This window comes from Talpa occidentalis, unplaced genomic scaffold (assembly GCF_014898055.3).
Source record: "Talpa occidentalis isolate TD23 unplaced genomic scaffold, MPIMG_talOcc4v2.1 talOcc4.6, whole genome shotgun sequence".
NCBI classification, from domain to species: domain Eukaryota; kingdom Metazoa; phylum Chordata; class Mammalia; order Eulipotyphla; family Talpidae; genus Talpa; species Talpa occidentalis.
In genome coordinates this window covers 26606057-26628945 of record NW_023604972.1, presented here as the reverse complement: position 1 = coordinate 26628945, position 22889 = coordinate 26606057, and the positions used below count along the sequence as shown (strand labels likewise).

At 36.1% G+C, this 22889-nt stretch overlaps 1 protein-coding gene across 3 annotated transcripts in view; it reads left to right on the top strand.

The window, feature by feature from the left end:
- The window catches only part of LOC119261139 (cytochrome c oxidase subunit 7B2, mitochondrial), a 93163-nt gene extending 72017 nt beyond the window's left edge, over nt 1–21146 (top strand). For 2 of the 3 annotated variants that reach the window (XM_037530361.2, XM_037530363.2), the window contains 2 exons: nt 7764–7838; nt 20618–21146. In XM_037530361.2, coding sequence (XP_037386258.1) covers nt 20677–20922 — 246 coding nt within the window. In that variant the 5' untranslated portion in view covers nt 7764–7838; nt 20618–20676 and the 3' untranslated portion in view covers nt 20923–21146. The remainder of the gene's footprint in view (nt 1–7763; nt 7839–20617) is intronic. The other variant, XM_037530362.2, reaches the window with a different exon arrangement.
- Nucleotides 21147–22889: the final 1743 nt, after the last annotated feature.

Below are 22889 nucleotides of genomic sequence, written 5' to 3'. Positions count from 1 at the left end.
TATGTCTCTGGTTTATAATTGTCTGTTTTTGCTTTGTTGTGTTTTGTACTGTTACTTTTTTTTTATTTTTTACACTGATGTCTTACTTGATTCCCTTATATTCCTGTTATAAGTGAAACCATCCAATATTTTTCTTTTTCAGGAGTATTTATACATCTTTAAAAATATTTGTATGTAATATACATTCAATGGAAGAGCATAAATGGCAACAAATTAATGTTGACTTAAATATAACCAATTATGACTCTCTTATTGTTATCTATTATAGGTTGTTTGCTTTGTTATATAGGTTAAAAGAATAAAAACCATCAATATCATGCCCTGTAATAACTTCATTTTGTTAATTGTAATTTTGCTATGATGTTGATGGAAATCCCCCCCCCAAAAAAAAGCACTGATTGATGTTGAACCAAAAGACATTATCCTAGTACTGTTTTCCTTATATTTCATTTTAAAGTAGCAGTTTCAAAGAACCTGATACACCTTAAGTAAATACTTACTGTGTGGCACTTAACTTGAAACCAGTTACTGTATGTTGTTCAAGAGAAACCTGGGCATATGGGCTGGAACTTAGAAATTCTACCCTGCTTTTGTAGAGTTTAAGTTAAATGTGTGGTCCACACCTTTTAAAAGCATCTCTTGGGGGCATGGAGGAAGTCCTAAGACTTCTTATATTGCACCATCTCCAGCTGCTGAAATAAAGTGGTCAAAGAAAGGAGGCAGAAATTCAAGAAATTAGTTATTTTATCTTTCTTATAACTGATCAGTCACCAAATTCAGAAGAGGCTAGTATTTCTTAGTCCTCCTCTTTTCTGCATTCCCATTGCCAAATGTGAAACTCTAAATCATTTCCTGCTGAGTTTATTATATAGCAGTGCTCATCTTGCTTGTGGTCTGCCCTTTTTGCAGCTATCTTCATGTAACTTGTAAATCATCAGGCTACTTTCCAGCTTGAAGTTGTTTAGTAGTCCTCATGGTCACTAGGTTTAATCCAAATAAGTATTTTAGCAGATAAAGGAAAAATTGGTAAAATTACTTGCTAAAATATTTGGATTAATCCTAAATCCAATAGAGTTTGCTATCAGTACTATTTTGCTGATTTATGTTACATGTAGATTATTTTTAAAAGGATCTTTTGTTTGATCCCCTGCATTCGTGATGCTGCGAGCACAGACTCTGTCTCCTAGGCAGTAGTTTTGTAGAACCAAGGGTTTGTGCCTTCCATCCTCCCTATAATAGTGTACTGTCAGTTTTCTCTAGTGGACTAAAAGCTTCGTGAAGTTAGAAAAATGGCAATCATAATTTAATCTGTAGGCAATGGAAGTGTTTCTAACATACAATCAATACATACTTAACATCAATTTAATTAAATATTTTTCTGTCTTTTCAAAAATTGCTAGTTATTGGCATCTCACCTTTTGGTAGGAACTTGGAAATAATATTGGGCATTGTGCTGCCTAGTATTTTCTATCACCGTCCATCCTTTAACAGCTCACATAACAGGGATCTCACTACTCCTAAGGAAGCCTATTTCTTTGTAAGATAACATTAGTACTTGTAATCCTCTTCTTCATATTAAGCCAAAATCTACCTTAAAAGTTTTGTTCTAATTTATCTTTTGCCCCATTGTATCCCTTCTGCTATATTGCAGACATCATAAATAATGGAAAGATTTGACACTCTATGTGTCTTGCTGCTATAACAGATTTTTACTTTGTGTGTGGAGAAATAGATGTTTTCAGGAGCTTCCTGAATACATCCATACATAATGCAGGGAGCTGTTCATTGCAATATCCAATTAGACAAAAGCATTGAAACAACATATGTATCATTGAGCATTAAAAGATTATACTAATAAAAGTAGTGCATAGTATGTGTAATATACTTCAGGGAAATGCAAAATTCTGCACACTGGGCATTATGCTTTCCCTGATGAAAGATTTAAAGTCATCCTAAAGTACAATGACTTTTTACAATTGCATTAGAACACCAACCTGAATAAAGATGATTCTGTGGTAATATATGACCATAATACTAAAATTTGGCTCCAAAAAGCCTGATATACTAGTTTAAAAAATATGGTCTTATAAGATATGCTTTTCATAACATACTGGAAATCAATTTTGTACTATTCTATAAAGAATATACCTTGTCTTTTCTTAGTCATTATTTTAAATAATGTTTAGGAATCTGTCTAGCAAACCATGTACACTTGCAGTTTATTTTTAAGTATCAAGCAGTAACTACATATAATATCAGATTTGAGATAATTATGTAGTTGTAATGAATAAGAATACTAAAATTTACAAAACCTAAATTTATTTCAAAGATAAGGGTACATGAATTATCTGTTTGAAAACTGAATAGACTATGTACCATCTTTACTTATATTTCAAAGTAAATATAAGCTGTTTTATGTTTTTGAATGAGTGACTTGCTGTGTTAATTGAATTGTGAAATTGTAAATTTTACATGTAGTCAAGTATCTGATATATTTAAATTGTTTCCTTTTGGAAGTCAGGATTAACCATAGGAAAAATTATGACCCCACTCTTTCCAAGAAAACTAATTATAAGCTACCATCTTCTGCCAACAGTAAGATATGAGCAAGGGAAAGATTGAGATAAAAATTAAGCTTTCGAAATGGATGGAAATGTGAAGAAGGAGTAGGGCATATAACACAGGAGAAAAGAAATAAAAAAGTATATAGCCATCAATACCAACAACTGATACTTTACATTTGAAATTAGGGGAACAAGGGCCTCCCCTGTGGCTCCTCTGGACGAGGGTCCCACATGGCTTGCAGACCTCTCCTGCCACCCACTGTTCCCTTCAGCAGTGTACTTCACAGTTTGCCTGCTCTGCTCTCCCCTCTGGCTCTGGTGCATTCTCTCACCCTCCTGTGCTTCTGACTGTACCCAGTGCTTGTATAAATAAATAAATAAATCTTTAAAAAAAAAAAAAAAAGAAAGAAATTAGGGGAACTAGACAACAGTACCAATATAAGGGAAAGACAAATATTAACTATCCTTTAAATTCCAGGATCACATTTTAATGTCACAAAAGATGGTGTGTAGTGTTTTCATATATATGGAAAATTAATAAAACTAGAGCATTAGAGCAGTACTGAATATAGTCAGACAGTGAATTTGTATAATTTCTCTGAATTTGAGGAATCGCTCAGGTAAATTTAAAATTCAGTACAAAATCATATAAAGTAACCATTAATAGAAGAACTAGACCATAAGATAATGAATTATAAACGTGTTAAATGACCCATAACAACAAGTGTTGGCCAGGATGTGGAGAAAAAGGAACCCACATACATTGTGGGTGGGAATGTAGACGGTCTATCCCCGGTGAGAAATTGTATGGAGGTTTCTGAAAACATTAAAAATAACCTACCATAGGATTCAGCAATTCCACTCCCAGGTATTTACCTGAAGCATGCAGAAAACATTAATTTGAAGGGATATATGCACTCCTATGTTCTTTGCAGCACTATTTACAATAACCAAGTTATGGAAACAACATAAGTGCTCAATGACAGATTATTAGATTAAGAAATGTGATCTGTATACACAATAGAATACTATTCAGTTATTAAAAAAGGTAAACTCTGGCCTTTTGCTGCCACATGCATGGAACTGTAGGGGATTTTGCTAAGCAAAAGAAACCAGAAGAACAAAGGCAAATACTGATGATCTCATTCATAATGGAATGTAGGAAATAAAGTAAAACATTAGACAAAAACAAACCAAAAACAAACCCTAGAAATCTGAATATAAAATTGAGGCTACCAGAGGGGCAGTGGCAGGCAGGATGGGAATGGAGAGTTGGAGAGCTAAATGTGCAGAAGGTCCAGTGGATTATGGGGGAGGATTGTGGTGTGGTAACATATGTGCAGAGGTGTGATCCTGTACCGCTCTGTATTTATTTATGTGTGTGTGTAAATACACATGCATACACATGCATATGTTTTGTTAGTCAAAGCCAGTAAGGATGGTAGGGTTTTCAAAGAGAATATCTTGCGAAATTGGATGCACCTTCTAAGGAGAGAATAATACATATTTGAGATACGATTATTAAAAGGATGAAACTTCTGACTAAAAATTAGCCACAAAAAATCATAAGCTAATTCTGTATTCAGCTTTCTAGAAGAAACTATTAATGGACGTTCCTTGAATTCCAAGAGTATCAGAACCCGAGAGCAAATGTCCAGGTCATCTCAAAGAAAACAATGGAATGAGGAAATTAAGAAGGTACATGTTTCCAGTTGCTGTAAGAGGTAGAACCATAGACGGTACAACCTTCTGTGAATCATGAAATTAAGTTTAGTTATTGTCTAGCTAAATGTCTGTCCTAGTTCATCTGGACTGCTATAATAAAATGCCATCTACTGAGTGGCTCATAAACAACACTTCAAAGAGGGTAGAAGTTTGAGCTCAGGGTCCTGGCATTATGGGGTGGTATTTCTTTTCTAGGTAACACACTGCTGACTTCTTGTTGTGTCAGTGTAGTTGTGTCCTTATATAAGGGGGCCAGAGAACTCTCTGGAGCCTTTTTTTTAATAAGGTATTAACCACATTCATGAAAGTTCCGCCTTCATGATTTAAGCAGCTCCTAAAAACTCCATCTCCTAATACCATCACCTTTGATGTTTAGGATTTCAACATAGGAATTTTGAGGGACAAAAACATTCAGACCATAACAACATCTCCCTAAATAGAGTCTGGTGAAGTGGGAGTAGAGGAGGGAGGGGGACCAGTGAAGCATGGTGAAAGATTATTGGGGCATTTATGATCAGCATGGTGTTAAGATAGGAATTTGTGGAGGTTTTCAACTCCACAAAGATGTAATGATGTAAACCAACTTTACCTTAGCGAAATAAGCCAGAATGAAAAGAAAAATACCGGATGGTCTCAATCATAGCAGGAATCTAGAAAACTTAAATAAGGGACCAGGAAAATGAATAACTATAAGAAAGTGAAAATCAAAATGAACAAACAACTATGAACCAGAGACACTCTCTGGGGGCTGGGGGGCGGGGAGGGGAGGGATTGTGGTCAAAATAAGGGAGTTGCAATTGTATGGGGAATATAAAAATAAAATTTATTAAAAAAAAAAAACCACAAATGTTTGAAAAAAAAGAATTCTGGCATACTAACAGTTTGAAAAGGGAAATATTTTTGGAAAGGTAGTCTTCCAGAGCAATCAGTGGTGTAGGCTATTGGGCTACTCAGTGAGTGAGGCTGACCTGAGTGTGTCATCATTGGTCATTTTTTTTTTTTTAAGATTTATTTACTTATACGAGAACCAGGGTACAGGCCAGATGCGCGGGAGGGTGAGAGGATTCACCAGAGACAGAGCAGGGAACAACAGGCAGACTGACGAAATAACACCGCTGAGGGTTGCAGCAGTGGAGACAGGAGAGGTCCACTGTGCCATGTGGGATTCTTGCCGGTCGGCTGGAATTGAGCCCGCACTGCAGAGGCTGTGGACAGCCCCACAGTGCGGCGCTCAACTGCCTGCGCCACCAGGGAGGCCCTGATCATATATTTTTTTTTAATAATTCTTATATATTTTTTGATGATTCTTAATTTTTTTTATTTTTTATTTTTAAATTTTATGTATTTTTTTAACATCATTTTTCATTTTTTGCACAATGTATGCATTTTCATCTTGGTTATAGTCCCCATACAATTCCCACCCCCTTTGTTTTGATCCTGCTCCTTCCCCCCACCCCCAACAGTGTTTCTCTGGTTTATAGGTGCTTGTTGATTTTTACTTTATTATAATAAGTCTTTTTCCTGATCCCTTAATTAGGTTTTCTAAATTCCTGCTATGAGTGAGACCATATGGTATTTTTCTTTTTCTTTCTGGCTTATTTCACTGTGCATGATCCCTTCGAGCTCCATCCATATTGCTGCAAATTGCATGAGTTTATCTTTTTTGATTGCTAAGTAATATTCCACTGGGTGTATGTACCACATCTTCTTGATCCAGTCATCTATTTTTGGGCATTTGGGTTGTTTCCATAGCTTAGCTATTGTAAATAGTGCTGCTATAAACATAGGGGTGCAGGTGCCCTTTTAAATCAATGTTTCTATGTCCTTTGGGTCAATACCTAGGAGTGGAATTGGTGGATCATGTGGAAGCTCCATCTTTAGCAGATTGAGGAATCTCCACACAGCCTTCCATAGTGGTTGGACCAGTTTGCACTCCCACCAGCAGTGCAGGAGAGTTCCTTTTTCTTCACATCCTCACATTGGCCATATTTTTAACTGCAAACTATTTTCTATCTTTCTAATATCCTGCAAGAGTTACACCCTTTGTAGAAAGGAAAAGAGAAAGAAGCAGTTATGCATCTCTCTTTGTATCAGTACATCTCTATATATTTCCCTTTAACAAACACGAAAACTGACTCCCTCATTTCCTTATCTTCTTTATGTTACCCCATCCCTGATTATCTGGTTTGTCTTAATTATTTCAGAATCCATTCACTCAGAAAGCATTTATTGAGAACTTTCATATGTAAATTACTCCATAGGTGGTAGGAATTCAAATATGAATAAAAGCATTTGTATTCTCAATAAGTGGGAATACATCAGAGGGCAGGTGTTGTTAATAAAATTTGGTATATGCAATTGTAGAGACAAGAGCTCTTTTATTTTCTGCTGGGTACTGTATTCCATTGTCATCTATTCCTGCTTTCCTTCAAACTCTTACAAGTCATTTCTCCTTAGGCTACACTAGTTATTATTATCTTTATTTAAATATTATAAAAATTAAGCATGGAAATTTTGCAACTTGCCAGTTAATGACTTGCTGAGCTAAGACTAGAATTTCCTGAGTCCTGCACCCAGAATCAAACTGTTCATATGATTATTTGCAGACTCACCAAGGTGATTTTAAAAATACAGGCAATAAGCTAATATGTAACAGTCATGATTAAAGAGATCAGTAAGGTACCCTTAATGGATGACATGTTTAAGTTTCTTATAATTCTTTCCAACAACTTCTGACCTATAGTTACAATTACTGATTTCTCCTGGGCTTTCTTGATTTTTAAACCCTAATACTTCAAAAGATCTGAGAAGGGCATAATAAAAAGCAATCCATCATGTTTGTGAGCAGAGATCTGTATTTCCCTGGGGCAAAGCAATGAACCTTCAAGTTTCAAAGAGTTTGGGATACCTATACTAAACATTCAGTTATCAGACATAAAGCTGAAACTGTCTGAAATATACATTTTCAGTCTTCATTCTATGTATGATTCCTCATCAGAAACAGTGCACCTCATCATAATCAGGTACAGTTTAGTTCTCCCCCCTGTCCTGGGACCTGAAAACACAATAAAAGTGATTGATCAATTAAAGCAATATAATCTATATGTGGAAGAAAGAGGAGACTGTATATTTAGTAAAGGCCATTTCTAATGTGCCTCTGGAAGCTATGCCAGCTCTCTAATGGATACCTTGGCCTCATGAAAACAGCAGGAAACTGTATTGTACTCAAGATACTACTATTTAGGTGGCCCCCTGCTACTGGTTCTGCTGACAAGCAGGTTGTACACATAGAAGCAAGCACTATTTTTCAGGGAGCTCTGATTTCTGCTGGCATAGCGTACCTTTTAAAGCTTTTTCTACTCACTTAAAAGGCTCTGAATGGGGCAGGGCTGAGGCCCTGCTAAAAGAACACTTAACTTGCTATGTAAGTAACTCACCTGCCTTCCAAGAAGTTTTCTTGTGTTTGATTTGCAGCCAGCTCAAGTGACCAGAACTTGAAGACCAGAATAGCTTCTGAGGGTCAAAAGGAGGATATCCTAGGAAGCTCAGGTGAATGGCATATTTTACTATAATTTGCTGCTGTGCACACTCACCACTGTGATTCTGCCTTATCTCCTAGTTCTTTGAACACATTGAAAGCATTTTGTCAGATTTTTTCTTTTTTTTTTTTTTTTTTTTTGGCTGAATTTGAATAATTTTCTCATGTTTACCCTCTTATTGCACTAATTCTGTCATCCTTTGTGATTAACCCCCATTAAATTATCCAGTGGATTTTTAATTTAAATTATTTATAGTTTTAGAGATTTTATTTAGTTTCTTTTAAAAATTTAGTCATCCTTTATAGTTGCCTTTTCATGGACTGTATTTTAAGATTAAAAAAAAATGTTTGTAATATGTTTACTCTGGGGACTGTATCTGATAATTACACTGAGTACTCATTAGTTGATTTTCTCAATCATTTCTTCTGGTTCTTGTTGGTGCTACCTTGTATTCTTGTTTTCAGTATGTCTATTTTCTATAGATTTTTAACTGTGGGAATCTACTGAGATCTTGAATAGGAGTGTTTTCTTCTAGAGATAGTTGATACTTACTTTTGTGAGTATAAGATCTCTAAATTATATTCTCAGTTTTAAGTCATTCACACTACCCACACAGTGTGAAATTGGGCTATAAACCCACAAGAGTGCCTGTTTGTGGTTCTAAAATCTCAATCACCTTATTCAACCAGTGCCCACTAGGTGGTTTCAAGGTTTCATTAGCTTTCTTGGAGCTTTCTGTAGAGTGAGTTATTCTGGCCCACCCTTTTCCTGAAGATGTTTGGAAAATAGGTTTCCTGTTTTGGACAGGTCTGGACTTTAGTTGCTTATTTCCATATATAGAGAAACATAATAATTGGAAAGTTCATGTTCAGTTTTGTGGGAAAATATCTCAGGAAAAAAATGTGCTTGTTTGGGTTCCTCTAATTCTTTGTTTCGAGAATATGTATGCTTCCATCTACCTGCCATATTGCTACATATGGAAATCTTAATCAAAACCACTAAGGGATACAGACTTCAGTTATCAGGTAAGTCCTTGGACCCAGGTGTTGGGTGTGATAACTGTTATTAACAGTACTGTATTATATGCTCAAATTTGCTGAGAGTAGGGAATAAGTGCTCTCCCCCCCCCCCCAGGAACTACTATATTACATAACTTAATGCCAGAAATAGGTTCTTTGAAATGTGCTGTTAGGTGACTTATGACTGTAAGAATGTCATAGAATATGATTGTAGAAACCTAGTTGTTGTAACCTATAGGGCATAGCTTATTGGAACCACCATCTCAATACACATGGTCCATTATTGACCAAAATTGTCTACATATGACTGCATATAATGTGACAGATACACTGACAAACTTTATTGTAACATTTTCAAAAAAATATCAAACCATCATATTATAAATGTTAAACATACACAATATTATGTCAGTAAAGCTAGGGAAGAGGATCCAAAACAAAAAAAAAACATCTCTTGTGAGCAAAAGGGGGTGTATATATATGTGATGAGGGGTGGGACTGACAGAGATATTGGAATACTATTTAAAGAAAGCATATAAAGAAAAATGAAACCAAGAAAACAATATACAATTGCATCCAAAAGAATTAAATATATAGGCATAAATCTAACAAAGGAGATGAAGGACTTTTACAATGTAAACTATGATACATTGTTAAAAGATAATAGGAGACACACAGAAATGGAAAGATTCTCTGCTCAAGCACCAGAAGAATTAACATTGCTAAAATGGCCATCTTACCCAAGACTCACCCACTCTCTCTCTATATCCAATGCAATCCCTGTCAAAGTTTCAGTCATTCTTCAAAGACACAGAACAAACATTACCAAATCTTATGTGGAGAACTATGGTAAGATACATCTGAATAGGTGTGATATCCTCTACCTATCAATTATACTTTTGTAAACCAGTATTACCGCAATAAAAAATAAAATAAGATAATGAGTTCAAAAAAGATGAATTGGGCCATATGGAGAAAATTTAGATGAAGATAAGTTAACAGATAATGAGATATTTTGAGGATGAACAATTAAAAGAATCTAAAATTAAATGTTACATAATCAAGAATGATTTTCTAAATTTCACTGGCTCAAATAGAGGGTGGAGGTGATATTTACTAGGTTGGATAATACTGGTAAATCCAAGTGTAGGAGTAGGAGAGCATGGTTATACACTTAAGCCTATTGCTTTTGCAGAATTAAATTATCTTTGAATTATGTATTGAATATCTTAGAATTTGAATTATCTTAGAAGACATGTTAAGAAAGTAGTTTTATGTATCACCCTGGAACTAAGATTAGGTTTTATATGCAGTCATATCCTTTGGGAGCCATGCAGTTGTCTATGATAGCATAACTGTTGTTATTATGATTGAAAAGTTAAGAAAAGTAATTTAGCATGTCCATTTTAAGGACAGAAAGTGCATTAATGACCTTTGTAATACCTATTTATGTAGAATGATATAGTGGAAACTGGGTAGAGTGCAAGAAAAGTGATGGACATTCATGAAATGGCTAGGGTTTGTCAAATAGTTGTCCAAAATGGGATTCTTTTTTTCCATGGTGTAGTGTGCTCATATTCTCACATTGTATTCATTTCACACATACAATTTGCTGTTTTGGCTGTTACTGATTGTTCTGGGATTGTTTTCTGCAATCAAATAAATGAATGTTTTATGCAAGGATCCTAGCAACATGAACTTTTTGGTATAGGCTGTATCAGTATTTTTGAACTTTGCCAATATACTGGCAGTTAACATTTGTAGTCTCTTAGATAACTGACTCTTGACAGTAGTTGCAGGCATATTTAAGAGAATTCCCTAGTAATCCAGTTAGGCCCAGTCCAGGATGAAGCAGGTGTTTATGGAGCATGGCCACTATTTATTTTCCTAGTACTAATTCCATTTTTTTTTTTTTTTGTAGCTGTTCTTCTTGCTCTTTAATGTAAATTTTAAAGTTGTAAGCGGTGTTACAAATGTCCATGAATCCTCAAGTTAATACAGGGAATGGCTCCAACTTGGATAATATTAATTCTAAACACAATTAGATCCTGTCTTAACTCTGATTATTTTGTGCCTGTCTAGTCTTATAAATTGCCTACATTTGTATCCAAAGTATTCTCTGAGGTTTATCTGTTATTATTTCTTAGAAATATTAACAACAGAATTTTATAATTACAATGTGACATTAAATCAAAATGAAAATGTATTATAGCATTGGCAAAAGGCCAGAAATAGCTTTATTCTAGGATGTTGCATATGGGCCACGTTGCATGTGCTGTTGTTAAGAATTTGACATTAAAGGAGATTCTCGATATTGTGTATCATTTTACATAAAGTCACCTTTAAAGAGGAAGTGTTTGAAAACTAAATTTTAACTTTTAATAGTTAGAGAAAAGTCCTAAATAAACCTTTCTACCCCATTCCTTTTCATCCGGTGAGCATTCGAGAGCTTAGCTCATTCACACATTATTCCAGAAATCTTTCCCTGAGCTCTTCAGATGGAGAAGGTGTCTCTTATTTTGTTGACATACCATCCTGATCACTTTTCACACTTAAACATTATGATTACCCATCTTTCTCTTGTGCTAATGAGCACTGCTGGAATGAATGGACCATTTTTATCCATTTGTGTAACTTCAGTGTTTAGCAGGCTGCGATCACAATATAGGAGCTAAAGTGGATCATGTTTCAGAAAGAGAAAAAAAAATATATATATATATTACAATATAGTGTATAGAATTTTCTAGAGAATCATTTCATCATGTACAAAACCTGAAAGGAATATTTCAGTTCTGGAAAAAGTTACCAGAAAAACCATACATGGGCCTATTTTAATTTGAGTCTTAATTGTTCCTTGCCCTGTTTCTCTGGGGCAGTGCAGTAAATTTATATGAAGCGGGGGTAGGGGTGGGGGTGGGTGGGGTGGGGTGTGTGTGTGTGTGTGTGTAAACAAAATGTTAGAGTTGGAAAAATTAGAGTATCTAGCCCTCAATTCCCTGTCATTTAATGAGTCTCTGTGTGTCCATTCCCATTCGAAGTGGACCAGTAATCAGATCAGTTTTCACTTCTCCCCATTTAATACCCGTTCACATTCTTCTGGTAACAGAATTCTATTGCTTTTAGGAGGCCACTCCTGTTCCTTTTTCAATGTCCTCATTCTTGAGAAGGGCAGAGGTTCCAGGTCCCTCAAGTGTTTTCTATAATTAGATCTTTGTGCCTCTTTTGTAACTATCTTGCAATAAAAAAATATATATGTGAATTTGGTTCTCTACTTCTTACTCAATTAAAATGTGAAGCTAGGAAAGAAGTAACTAGATCTCCATATTTACCATGCCCTCCCCTTACTGCTCTTTCTGCCCATGCTTTTCTAAACATGTGTTTACACTATAAATCTCAAATGGCAAGTGACTAAAAGATACTACAAAAATTAAAGGATAAATTTAAAGTCATGTTTGGGTCTTCAGATCTGATGAGTTCAATCTGATGAGTGTGATAGAATATATAAATATATAAAAATAGAGAAATTTGAAGTTCTGTCATCACCAGTGGTTCTAAGCTGTATAGATTATATGATTAATCAAAATTATGACCTATTTGCATAGAAATTTTACTTTTCCGGGCCTCCCTGGTGGCGCAGTGGTTGAGTGCTGGGTTGCGAAGCTGCCCGCAGCCTCTGCAGCGCCGGTTGAATCCCTGTCTGCTCCCCGGCCACCACAGGAGGGTCCCACATGGCGCGCAGACCTCTCCTGCCGCCCGCTGCTCCCCTCAGCAGTGTACTTCGGTCCTTCTGCCCGCTCTGCTCCCTGCTCTGGCTCTGGTGAATTCTCTCATCCTCCCGTGCTTCTGACTGTACCCAGTGCTTGTATAAATAAATAAATCTATCTTTAAAAAAAAAAAGAAATTTTACTTTTCCAATTATCAAATATTCAAATGGCTGAATTATGCTAATTTAGTTTAAGAATACCCTGTTGATGTATAGAATTATAGAGAAAAAGAAACTGAAAGTAGCCTCCATGAAATGAGAATTCTAATTGGAGGTTTTAGGGTTTCAAAATAAGAACCTTTGCTCTTAATTCTATTGCATATGTAGCGTCTTTCAGACTTGCTTGCTTCTAGAGTTTTTGCCTCAGGAACTTAAAAGAAAAGCTAAATTGAAATATCAGTTCATTAAAGCAGGAATGCTGCCCCAAGGTTTGGCAAAGTACATCCTGTCTCACTGTTTCTTGTGAGGCAACTACAGGGGGAAAAAAAATTAGTTTTAGCCCCTCTGGCCAGTCTTTCTCACTTTTCACTTTCACATAATCCTAAATGGAAATAAAGAACAGGTAAAATGTCAACATCTTGTTAAAAGTTTTCAAAACATTTCCAAGATTTTATGAAAGTGGAAAGAAAAAATATATATCCTGAGAGACAGAATTTGGTAAAACATCTTGCAAAGTGATCACAGTTACTACTAGAGGGCTGTGAAGTGCTATTCTCATCAAATGGAATTTCTCTGCAAATACTCCTTAAGTTGCCCAGGTGATCGCAATAAGAAAAGCCTTACTCATAAAGATTTTATTTATAGATATATTTTGAGCAGAGGTTGGGGGGAGGGGGCGACAGAAGTACCCAACTTGAAACCAAAAATCTGGAGATTTCAGAAAAGAAAAGGAGAAAAGATTGTTTTGCAGTACTACATAAATCAATCTGAATTTGGAGTTTGATCAAAATTAACTTCTGGAGAATACCTTTACTAGCCTGGTTTCTGGTTGACAGCTGAAACAGTTTTCATGAAAAATGGAAAACACTTGGTAAATATCTTTCAAAATTAAAATGCCTTTGATATCTGAAATTTAAGAATTTTAATGTTCTCCTTTACTTTTACCTGAGCATAACAATACCATGCTTAGATTAAAGGCCGGCATGGCTTGTATGTTTTCATTTCAAGATTTAAGTGAACATTTCCAATTATACAATGAGGGGTCATTGATTTAACTTTACTGGCCACTGCAGAATCATCCAGTCTTTCTATTCATGGAACATTTAATGAATAAAGGTAGATATGAAGAGGAAAGAAACATCTACACAGATATTAAAACTGCAGAAATTAGAATCACATAATGAAAACTAGAGGTAATTGCTATTCAGTGTTATGAAGATACCCTAGACTTTACCACACACACTATACTCTTTGAGTCATATGTTAAAAGTTCCCACATGGAAGTGATTTAGCTTGTGAAATGACCCTTGGAACTATTAACACGTTGGAAATGAGTACAATGATGCAACAGCATTGAAAACAGAGACATCCTTTCATGTTCCCTGAAGTGAGTTCTGGAAAGAATTAATATGGAGATAGGCTCCGGGCATGGTATGTTCAACTAAGTTAGGAAAACAGCATATGCTTTCCCTCTCAGAAATTCACTATGTACATTTTTAACACAATAGATGTTTGGAAACTACTTCAGTAAAGAATTTACTTTTTAGATGCATATTTATTAAAGTCAGATGACATTGAAGCCCCCTTTTCAAGTAATACTTGCTGACATCATAGAACTTAAGAGATAGTCTCCTATTTTTGGGAAATGCTGATATAAAGTCACTTTTGATTGGAATCAGTGTCAAGCTTGTAAAGCTAAGAAATAAATTACATATTCCAGTCCTTAGCATGGACTGCCCCTCTTTTAAAGTTAATGAAAATTTTTCACATTCTAGTTTCTATATCAAGCTCTGAGAGTTCCATTGGCATGAGGTAGGTCCTCAAGACCTATCAGCTTTAGGTACTTGTGCAAAGGTATTGTCTGGTTCTGCAAAGCTATGGATTGCATGCAGAAATATGACTGCATGCAATATGGGACTGGCATATTTTGGAACCTTACTGGATGAACTGTCCATGCTCAGGTCATTATTTCTCACTGACACTTGTGTAGTGTTCTCTCCCAAATCTTTCCCTATACCAGAGTAGTGTCTAAACTGCAAATCTGAAATGTAACTCACATTCCTAATGTATGTCAAGACTACATGTTATTTTCTAGATGACGTTTTCAAAGTTACTAGAATTTATCATAACTATAATCTCTTTTCCCCCTAAGATTATGTTGGAGAAATGCTGTACATTTATCCAGATTTTTTGACTTGCCAGATCCACTGAAATAGACTCTTCTGGAAGGACCTGACTATACAATAACCTAGGCATCATGATATACAGTTAATATAAAATCTTTTGAGAATAACCACAGCAGCCCTTTTTCTAACATTTAACATATTGTCTGAAATAACAAGGTCACCTATTTCCAATCTTTAAAATAGGATATAGTGTAAAAAAAATAACACACACATCCACTTTGAGGATGTTTTCTGGCTATACCAAGTTTAATAAAAACAAAATAAGTATTGAACAGTCAAGCCAGTGTGACATGGAGGAAAAAACCTTCAACCTCTCTCTTACACATGTTACGAGAAAGGGAGAATGAGTACAGTTGAAAGCACTTTATGAACAGAGAAATTTAATGGTATTAAATGAGTGACGTGAATTAATGCAACCAAATCCATAAAAGGAGTTACCTGAATAAGCGCTGTGATTATTCCCAGGACAGACATCATTGAATACTTTCAGCATTCTGTATGGGATAAAAATGATCTGTTCATTTCTATTTTGACTGTGGAAAGGATGTGAGGAAGAGTTAGATGCCTGCATCTCTTCTCTCTTCCAGCAGTTTTGCTATTTGAGGGCATCAGCTCACAAATTCTTTGTGAGCTCTTATTTCTCCCTCCTGTCGTAACAGTTCTCTACCATAATCCATTTTATTTGTTCAGGTAGTATCCATTTATGTAACTTTTTCAGCTTAATAAAGGAACATAACACAGCCTTAAGCAAATGGCCATACCATCCATCAATTCAGTGTTTCAGGAGATGATACCTGAATATACTACCTATGAATATAGAACCATTGTTCAGCTTTTCCACCAGCAGCATTTTTTTTTTTTTTTGCAGGGTTCCCATATTTCCTGTTAGGAAAAGGCTGAAGGCTTTAAGTAGCTGTGATAGGAGACACTTTGAACTATGTACACTTAATCCCTCCTTGAGCAGCATAGTCTTCTGAGAAATACATAAATGAACCAGTGACACTGCAGTTTATATGCATTTTCATTTCAAGAAGATTGCCTTTTTATTGCTTATTTTGTGTCCATATTCTGAAACTGTAAAAAGTGTAAAAGAAATAAAAGGAGGTAGAAATGAAGGTGGTACAATTGAGTAATGCAGTCTAGGAAACCTTAGCTTTCTAAGTGTGTCAGTATTGCTTTTAATGTTCTGAAATGTTGCCAAATATTTTTGTTGACAAAAATACAGATTCTCAGGCTGCTCTCTGGATACTCTGTTGCAGTGTTCGATTTACAGCCCAGGAATCTGAATTTTGACAAAGATTCCAGATGACTCTTAGGATCAGCCATGTTTGGGAACAGCCAAATTATTGTTCAACCCCCTTTATTTTGGAATGAGAAATCATATACCGAGCTAGATTACATGATTAATCTAAGTTATACTGAATATCATTTTAAAAATTAAGATTAGTTCAGGAAAAAATGTTGATTGCCAATCTTTATGCTTTCTAAAGTATGGAATGGGAGAATATGTTTCTTAGAATGGAAGCCTTCTCTTTTGACTAGATCCATGTCATATAGAAAATTGTGGAAGAGGGCCTCCCTGGTGGCGCAATGGGTTGCAGCCTCTGCAGCATGGGTTCAATTCCCCGCTGGCCAGGGATTACTAGATCATAGATTTCCATTTTTAGTTTTTAAGGTAAATTCAGATTATTACTCTTTTAAATATTTATTTATGCATACAAGAACTGGTACAGGCCAGAGTTGCAGGGGGTGAAAGGATTCACTAGAGTGGGGAACAGAAGAGGCAGACTGACTGAAATACACTGCTGAGGGGAGGAGCAACGGGCGAATCAGGAGAGGTCTGCACTGCGATGTGAGTAGCTCCCTGGCTGGCTAGGGATTGAATTCTGCTGCAGAGGCTGCGGATAGCTTCACAATGCTGTGCTTAACCCCTTGCACCACCAGGGAGGCCCTAAATTCAGATTATTTTCCAAAATGACATCACCAGAGTACGTTCTTAGCAACATTGTAATGAGGTTTCTTTTTCCTCATCCTCTTAGTAATTCTTGTTGGGGGTCTTATTTTTCATTTATTTTTTCACTTTGAAATAACTTCATTAAACTTATTTTTATTGGCCCTTTGGTGTATGCCATTCTCATACTCTCATTGTTTTGACTTGACATTTCTCTTATTAAAAGTTATGATGAACATTTTTCCATGTGTCTGTTGACCATCTGGATATCCTTTTTGGTGAATTGTCTTTTCAGATCTGCTACCATTTGTTAACGGGGTGGTTTTTCTGTTGTTGAATTCTATATGCTTTTTATATACCTTGCATATAGCCCCTTGTTGCATACTGTGTAACTATTTTATACCATTCAGTAGGATGTCATTTTAGTATACTTAGGCTTTCTTACACTGTGTAAAAGTGTTTTTAATATAATGTAATTCCATTGTTTATTTTTGCCTTTATTTTCTTTGCTATAGGGGTCTTCAAAAACATCTGCATCACTGATTTCATTAAATGTTTTTTCTGTATCTTGATTATCCTTCATGATCTAACCTAAGTATTCTTACAAATCTAGGTTGAAATGTACCCCTCCTCTATGGACTAAGGACATCCTATGCTTATCTCTAACTTACTCCTCTCTTAGAACAGCAGTGTGTTTGTTTCTTCATTCTACCATTAAGCATCATGAGAGTAGAGGTGGTACTGTGGGCACCCAGCTATGACACACAGCAGTCACTCAATAAATATGTAGTAAATTGAAGCAAAATATTTTTAGTTAATGAAAGATCTTTGGTAATCGTTCTGGATTGTACTTTGTTTCCAATACTCCTAATTGAATATGCGTAAGAAAACTTGAAAAATGCAGTGAATTTAGAATCAGAGGGCTTGAGTTCACATTTTGTCCTCTCATTTGTTCTTGCATGTTAATTGGAGATAAATAATTACCATCTCTCATGATTTTTGCAGAAATGCAAAATTCTGGCATGATGTCTAGCACATAGGCACATATTTAATAAATATTAGTTTTCTTCCTGCATTATTGCTTTACTTCTTTTTATGGCCTTTAGTGATTTGAAATTATTATCATTGCCAATGAAGCTTCAAATCTGTATACTTCCTTAGTGCAGTTAGAGTGAAGTCCAGTATTAGTTATTTTTCATAAACTGAGCTTCACTATTACTGTATAAAATAAATGATACAATAAATCTTTCCTTTTTATTCTCTTGGGATATTTTGCTTCTTTTAACTATTTATATTTATTCAGAAAATATTTCTTTAATTTTATTGCCACAGGCTGAAGAGAACCTCTACTTTGTTCTTATTACCCAGAGACATCTGTCTTTTTCCATTACTTTGTAGTCTGTTTTCATTGGCAAGTATCTACTCTGAGAAGCATTTTCTTCCCCTGCATTATAGTATTGAATTTGTCTTTAATGCTTTCATATGGATATTAGAACCTATAGCTTCATATATTTGGTAATAGGTATAGGGCTATCTAATACACAAACTTTATTGTATCAATCATGTGGGGTTCAGTAATATGGAAAATTTTACTAATCAGTGGGTACCTAGTTTTTACATGTGTTTTGCAAACAAAAACAGTATAAAATAATTCTTAAAGTAACTGAGACTGCATAGTTGATGCTGACAAGGAAAATAAAAAGGAATGAAAAGGCAGCAGTTTGTTTGTTATGGGATGAGCTACTAGCTACAAACTACAGAAGGAGTTCCTAACGGGAAATTCTTGTCAGACACACTTCTTGGTACCAAAAAATTCAGGTTAAGTGGAAAAGAAAAACTTACAGATCTGGAAATAGCTAAAGATGATCTAGGCTACAAAGGGATGTAATCAGTGTCACTAGAGATAGGGTATCTGAGTCTCAATTTAACATGGTAAGGGTAGGAATAAAGAAATCAGTTTGTCATAAAGCAGCAGGCATGAGTTGATGATCCACAAGAGATCCTGTTATCACAAATTATTCTCTGGCTATGTGCCTTTTTAAGGGCTGCAAGCAATATGTGGACAAGTGCTTTTGTATTGGATTAAGTCTGCACCTGGTATACCTTGAACATTTTCACCCTCAAAATTCTCTCTGAATGCAATTCAAATAAAAACCTTTCTACTGTTTGGTGGGAAGATTCCTCTAAATAGGAAAAAAAAAAAAAAAAAAAACCCCGAATATTTGGAATCTCAGAAGGAATGCATTTGTTTTGGTTTTGCCCAGTTTGTCATGATGAAAATACCACTTTACCCTCTGGAAGAAATGAGAGAGAACTTTAGGGTCTTGTTTTCTAAGTTGGGAATAGTCTTTTGACTATTCAAATTTTAGTGAACAGTTATGTCTATAAGTACTGACCCCAGGCCTTTTTGTATCCATGTTGTGCGGGCCTTTGGACCACAGTGTCATTACTAGAGACAGCAGTGTTTGACAGTTCACACAAAGAAATGGTCAGAATCCCCCATGTGTTTCTGCTTCTACATCTCTTGTTCAGTATGACTTTAAAAATAAATGACTAGGGCTATTATGACATGTATAGATGATTTCATGATTTTTTTTTACTTGTTTTCTGTGTTCATTTTAACATTTTATAAGGTTAAAACATACATATATTTCAGTTCATTTCAAAAATTTCTTCCTGTGTTTTTGTGTCAGCTATTGTGTATGCAATCTTACATTTCTTGTTCTTGAAGATGTTATAGTCTATCAGAGGAGAGTATAAAGATAAATTCCTCAAGAAAACGATAAGACAAGTCATAGAGGAAATACTTGCATAAGACATATGTGCTAAAGGACTGCTTTGTCTGTTCATTGTAACAAATGCAACAGATGGACCACTCTGGCTCAGGAGAGGGAGGCTATGCATGTGTGTAGCCAGGGTGTCTGTGGGGACTCTGTACTTTCCACTCATTTTTGTTGTGAACCTGAAACTGCTCTAAAAAAATGAAGTCTATTTTAAAAATGACTAAAGTTAAATACTATAAAAGAAGCATCAGAAGGGTAGTAGCCAAGAGAAGAGGAGGCTTATTCAGCCTAGGGAAATGTGGAGACCTCACGGAAATGGTGACTTTTATAGTGAAATTTAAAAAACATAAAGAATTTTACCTGTAGGAACACATAAGGTAGAACTTAGAGGAGAAGGAACAAGAAAAAATGGGTTAATAGGTCAGAGAAAAGGAGCAGGAGGAGATAGGACATACTCTATGAATGCCTTATAATTCTGACTGAAACCAGTTTCAGGGCAGGCTACTGGATTAGTGGGGCAAGGTAGGAATTTTAGCTACTTTATAAGTCACGCTAGTAAGTTTGGAGACTATGTGGGGAGCAAGTCAATGACTGTGAAGAATACACTTCCTGTGTTATCTTCTGTGAAGATAACACTTTTTGTGGGCTTTCATTGTTGTTATAGATTATCAAGTTATCCTCACAAAACTCCTTAGAATGGGATAATACTGTCTTAGTTTGCCATTGATAAAACTGAGACAAAAAGAGTTTAAATTACTGCCCAGGTTCTTATAAACAGTCGGTGGCAGAGCAGAGACTTAAATCCAGGCTTAATGATACAAGAACTCACAGTGCTGGCCATGTCCCGGGGTGGTATGGATTAAACAGTCAAAGAGGGAGGAAGTGAATACAGATCACAAGTTATTATTGCCCATCTTTGTTTTTCTAGGTGTCTTTGCTAGGAAATAGACCAGCAGCTACAGTCAATTGCAATCCAGTCACACCTTCATGATGTTTTCCTTCACCAGAAATGCACTAGGAAGTCTCAAGATTCGAAGCATTCAGCAAACAATGGCAAGACAAAGCCATGCAAAGCGCCCACCAGATTTTCATGACAAATATGGTAATGCCGTGCTGGCCAGTGGAAGCGTTTTCTGTATTGCTGCGTGGGTGTATATGACCACGCAGGTTGGTATAGAGTGGAATCTATCCCCTGTTGGTAGAGTCACCCCAAAAGAATGGAATGATGAGTAACATACTTAGTTGCTGTAACACAAAATTATTTCCAAATCACCTTGCCATTTAAGTAAAGAATGCTATTTTTTTAATACAGCATAACTGAAGAAATAAAATACATATGAAACATTTAAAAAGTGATTGAAAATAGTTATTACAATGCCTGGTAATAAGGCGGTAGCAGTGGGTTGTACAGGGGGTTATCAATAGCAAACATTTGAAAGTACAGTCAATAAAGAATATATTCTTCTGGCTTAATGATTTATACTAGGCATCCTTTAGATATACACCTATGCATACCTTACAAATTAGTTACAGATCTTATTGAATCTTCCTTTAAAAATCTATTCATAATCTAGCCACTTTTCACATTCTTCATCTTTCCTAGTCTTAACTATCATACTTTCAGTATTATTATAAAATCCTCTTAGCCGGTTGCCTTCTTTTATATTTCATGTTTCCCCAAACCTGCATCATACACAAAAGATTGTCACACACAATTTTTTTTAAAGATTTATTTATTTATTTATATTTATTTGTTTGTTTATGCAAGCACTGAGTATAGTCAGAAGCGCGGGAGGGTGAGAGAATTCACCAGAGCCAGAACAGGCAGAGTGACGAACTACACTGCTGAGGGGAGCAACGGGCGTGGCAGGAGAGGTCTGTGCGCCATGTGGGATCCTTGCTGGCAGCCAGGGATTGAGCCGGCGCTGCAAAGGCTGTGGGCAGCTTCGCAGCCCAGCGCTCAACTGCTGCGCCACCAGGGGAGGCCCCTGTCACACGCGATTTTTTTTAAGCATAGTAGTGAGAATGAACTTTTCAAAACATTAATGATTATAATACTTTGAAAAGCAAGTGACTCCCCATTTCACTCCAGAGTTAAAGCAAAAGTCCATGTAAAAGTATACAGCCCCGCTACATGCTATGCCGGTCAGTTTCACTCCCTCATAAGACTTTTTCATTTGTTCTCTGCTTGAAATGAACTTATCCAGTCCTGTATGACTCACACATGCTTTCTAGGATTTTTTGTTACTTTTTCAGACTTTTTAGATCTTTGACGGCCCTTTTTAAAGGGCAGTAGACCAATCTACTTAGATTGGCCTTAGTCTACCCTGATTTTTCGCATTGTTCTACTTCATAGCAATAGCCAATATCTGATGTAAGATATTTTATTATTTATTGTTTATGTGCAAAACTTCATAAAAGCATAGAATGGGCACTTTTTTTTTTTAAATGACTCTCCCTATTACTGAACTACACAGATTAGGCCTTCAGTAATTATGGATTGAACAAGTGGGTGACTAGGTGATTCGAAATCCCTACTAGTCTGAAAAAAAATTCTTTATTACTTTGAGTTATCAATGATTATTCAAAAGTGTGTTATTTATTTTTTAAGATTTATTTCTTTTTGCATGCAAGTGCTGAGGTACAGGCCAGAGGTGTGGGGGTGAGAAGATCCACCAGAGACAGAGTGGGGAACAGAACAGGCAGGTTAACCGAAATATACTGCTTAGGGGAGCAGTGGGCAAGCCAAGAGAGATCTACTATATCATGTGGGTTGCTCCTTGGCTGGCTGGGGGATTGAACTTGTTCTGCAGAGACTGCGAACAGCTTCATAGGTTCCATCTTAACCCCTTAAACCACCAGGGAGGCCCCAAAAGTGTGTTATTTATTGCCTATTTATAAATAACCCTAAAATTCAGTGGCTTGAAACAACAAACATTCATATCTCACAGTTTCTGTGGGTCAAGAATCTGAAAATGGGGCCTCCCCGGTGGCGCAGTGGTTGAGCGCTGGGTTGCGAAGCTGCCCGCAGCCTCTGCAGCACCGGTTGGATCCCCGGCCACCGGGTGAGTGTCCCACATGGCGTGTAGACCTCTCTCCTGCTGCCCGCTGCTCCCCTCAGCGGTGTATCGTCAGTCTGCCTGTACTTTTTCCTGCTCTGGCTCTGGTGAATTCTCTCACTCTGCCGTGCTTCTGACTGT